This window comes from Micromys minutus, assembly GCF_963924665.1.
Source record: "Micromys minutus genome assembly, chromosome: 13".
Classification (NCBI taxonomy): Eukaryota; Metazoa; Chordata; class Mammalia; order Rodentia; family Muridae; genus Micromys; species Micromys minutus.
In genome coordinates, this window is record NC_137982.1 from 12,714,025 (window position 1) to 12,718,126 (window position 4,102).

Consider the following 4,102-nt stretch of genomic DNA (forward strand, 5'->3'; position numbering starts at 1 on the left):
ATCTTCTAATTTAGGAGGCAGCTTAGAATTTTTCAACTCATTGCTACTTTATTTTTAATATAATTTCTTAATCTAAACATATCTTTAAATCCCACTAAATAGCATTGGGATTTAATTGCAGGTCAGAGGAGAGAAGACACACTGTCTTGATCAATTTGTCCACATCATTCCCAAAATCTTCCAACTATATCCAGAGACAAGGAAATGAACAGCAGCCGCACCTCAGACTTCATCTTGCTGGGTCTCTCTTCCAATCCCTGGATGCAGAAACCCCTTTTTGCCATCTTCATTGTCATGTACCTGGTTACTGTGGTGGGGAATGTGCTCATCATTCTGGTCATCCGCTCTGACTCCAAGCTCTATACCCCCATGTACTTTTTCCTCAGCAACTTGTCATTCATGGATATCTGCTTCACAACAGTCATTGTGCCCAAAATGCTAGTGAACTTGCTCTCAGAGACAAAGACTATCTCCTATGTAGGATGCCTAGTTCAGATGTACTTCTTCATAGCATTAGCGAACACTGATAGCTACCTGCTGGCCTCCATGGCCATTGACCGGCTGGTGGCCATCTGCAACCCTTTACATTATGATGTGGTGATGAGACCACAACGCTGCCTCCTCATGCTGCTGGGTTCTTGCACCATCTCCCACCTACATGCCCTGTTCCGTGTCCTCCTCATGTCTCGCCTCTCATTTTGTGCCTCCCATGTTATTAAGCACTTTTTCTGTGACACTCAGCCTGTGCTGAAGCTGTCCTGCTCTGACACATCCTCCAGCCAGATTGTGGTCATGACTGAGACCCTGGCTGTCATTGTGACTCCCTTCCTATGCATCCTCTTCTCCTACCTGAGAATCATTGTCACTGTGCTAAGGATCCCCTCTGCTGCTGGAAAGTGGAAAGCTTTCTCTACCTGTGGCTCCCACCTCACTGTAGTGACCCTGTTCTATGGGAGTGTCATCTATGTGTACTTTAGGCCTTTGTCCATGTACTCAGTGGTGAAGGACCGGATAGCCACTGTAATGTATACAGTAGTGACACCAATGATGAATCCTTTCATCTATAGCCTGAGGAACAAAGATATGAAGAGGGGTTTGAGGAAGTTATCAGACAGGCTTCACTCATAGAAATGCAAAATTATTTAATGAGTGATGATCTAAGCCATTTTTCAGGCTACACTTCCTTTTTCTACATCACTGTATGATACCCTAGGAAGTTATGTTAACCACCAGCATCACTGATCTAGAAGCAAGACAGTGCTCTGTAAATTATCTTGGCCAAATACATGTTTATTCTCAGACTGTGTGCTACATTAATTCAATTTTCACAAAAGTTTTTATAGTCAATACCTTCAATAAGCATTTCCAGGCTCTCGGGCCTGGGAATTTTGAATTGAACAGTGTTCAGTAGAATTAGTTAAGTGATCTTAATTGGGAAATTAAAAAAGAATTTCTGATCTTATGAGTTGACATCATTTTAAAGAAAGATTGAACGTGGAACTAAAAAAGAACTCAAAAGTGAAGAAATGGTTATCGTATTTCAAGTAGTGGAGACATCTTGTTGTTTAACAAAAGATAACACAAGACTACATCTGGAAGATGGTGAGGAAGGAAGTGCGTGTCAGTTATTCAGTTTATGAATAAGGAGAAAAAAAGTTGGAAAGGAAGAGATTATGAAAATATTCATAGGTTTCATCATTTATTCCATGACAAGTGTAAATACTTAGGACACAACACCTTTTCCATTTCTCTTAATTCTTTGTTTCCCTACATGTCCAAATTTATCTGTAAGCTTCCCTAATAAGCTACATATGTCTGTGTATCAGGCAGGATACAAGCAAGGTTGTGCTATACAAGTAAACAACCCAAAAGTCTGGCAATTATATAAAAACAAAGTTTTCATTCTTGTTACACCACATGCCTGTTAGTCCCAAAGAGGAGAGAAGGAAAGACAAAATCATCATGGCCAAATTAAGTTAAACAAGGCATTTTTTATTTGAATACACTGTTACTGTCTTCAGACACACCAGAATTGGATCCCATTATAGATGATTATGAGCTGCCTTGTAGTTGCGGGGAATTGAACTCAGGACCACTGGTAGAAGTCAATGCTTTTAAACATTGAGCAATCTCACCAGCCTCGGCTTAGATTTTTCAAAACGTACTTTAATAAGGGTTCTTAAACACTTCCATCTCCTTCAAGCCCACCTACTAGAGGTAGGGGGAAGGAAAGAATAATAAAAAACAGAGGTTGTAGAACTGTTTAGAAGTTATTCTTTTCTTAGTTAGACTCACACCATGATATTTTATATTATTTGTAACTATTGTGAAGGATGTTGATTCCCTAATTTTCCTGAAACACAAGTCTAATATGTATAAAAACTTCTTGACAAGGAAGAGCGGAGACCCAGAGACACAGGACTGGTGAGAATGGGTTCCGTCTGGCTAGCCAGGGAGCAGAGAGATCTCAGCTGAGCACTCAGAAAGTGCGCCCGGCAGGGCTTCATCCAGGGACCCAGGAATCCCGCATCAGGCCCTCAGTTCCCAGCTGGCAGCTTTTGGGATGCAAAACAGGCGCTCAGACCATCTGCCAGCAGGAAGAGCTGAGACCCAGAGACACAGGCCTGGAGAGAACTGGGTGAGAACTGGTTCCAACTAGCAAGGGGGCAGAGAGATCTCAGCAGAGCACGCTGAAAGTGCTCACCTGCCTGGCTTCATCCAGGGTCCCAGGAACCCGGCATTGGGACCTCTGGGTTAAACAACAGGGGGTCAGACCATCCACCACCAAGAACAGCAGAGATCCAGGGACACAGACCAGGTACAAGGGAAAGGCGAGAACCAATAACTGACAAAATGATGGCAAGAGGAAATTTAAAGAACATACCCCAGGGAAACCAAGACAACCTGGTAAAAATATAAAGCTGCTCTCCCAACACTAAAAACAGCGGAATGCAAACACTACAGAAAAGGAAGACTCAGACCAGAAATCCTACCTCAAGAGGACAATAGAGACCCTTAAACAAGAGTGGGAAGGAAAGCATAAAGAATTAGAGGCTTTTAAAGAAGAAACAAGAAAAACACTCAAAAAACTCAAAGAACTAGAAGAAAATAGAACCAAAGAGATGAAAGAATGGAAGAAGGAATTTAAAAAGGTAATGGACACAATAAAGAAAACACTAAAAGAGACAACCCTAGAGGTAGAACACCTAAAAAAGAAATCAAGAGTTACAGAAGCAAGCATTTTCAACAAACTACAAAAGATGGAGGAGAGAAAATCAGGGGCCGAAAACATCAATGAAAACATAGACAAAACAGTCAGAGAAGATGCAAAAACCAAAAAGCTCCTAAACCAAAACGTGCAGGAGATCCAGAACACAATGAGAAGACCAAACCTAAAGATAATAAAAATGAAAGAGGGTAAAAGATATCAACTGAGAAGTATAGTAAATATCCTCAAAATTCCTCGAAGAAAACTTCCCTACCTTTAAGAATGAGATGACCTTAAGCATAAAAGAAGCCTACAGAACTCCAAGTAGACTGGACCAGAAAAAAATGCCTCCCGACATTTAATAGTGAAAATACTAAGTGCCCAAAGCAAAGAAAGAATACTAAAAGCAGTAAGGGAAAAGGTCATAGAACAAATAAAGGCAGACCAATGAGAATTGCACCCGATTTCTCAACAGAGACTATGAAAGCTAGAAGAGCCTGGACAGACATCATGCAGACCCTAAGAGAGCACAAGTGCCAGACCAAGCTGCTATACCCAGCAAAACTATCAATCACCACAGATGACGAGAGGAAGATATTCCAAGAAAAAACTAAATTCCCACAATATATGACCACAAACCAAACACTACAAAGAATTATAGGTGGAAAACCCAATACAATGAGGGGAACCACCTCATAGTAAAAAAAAAAAAGCTCCTAAGCAAGAAAACCAAAAGAAGACACACAGGCACAATTCAACCAACCAAAGCAACAATAGTAGGAATCAGCAACCAATATTCCTTGATATGTATTAACATAAATGAACTCAACTCCCCAATAAATAGGGGAAATACATCCTAGTAAAAGCAATAAAACTCCTAAGCAAGAAAACCAA

General features: G+C 40.8%; 1 protein-coding gene across 1 annotated transcript; it reads left to right on the forward strand.

The window, feature by feature from the left end:
* Positions 1-204: 204 nt before the first annotated feature.
* Positions 205-1,128, forward strand: LOC308428841 (olfactory receptor 1L4-like; the record flags this gene model as incomplete). Its single annotated transcript, XM_080927401.1, has 1 exon — positions 205-1,128. One exon carries the CDS (start codon positions 205-207, stop codon positions 1,126-1,128), a length of 924 nt encoding a protein of 307 aa, XP_080783527.1.
* Positions 1,129-4,102: the final 2,974 nt, after the last annotated feature.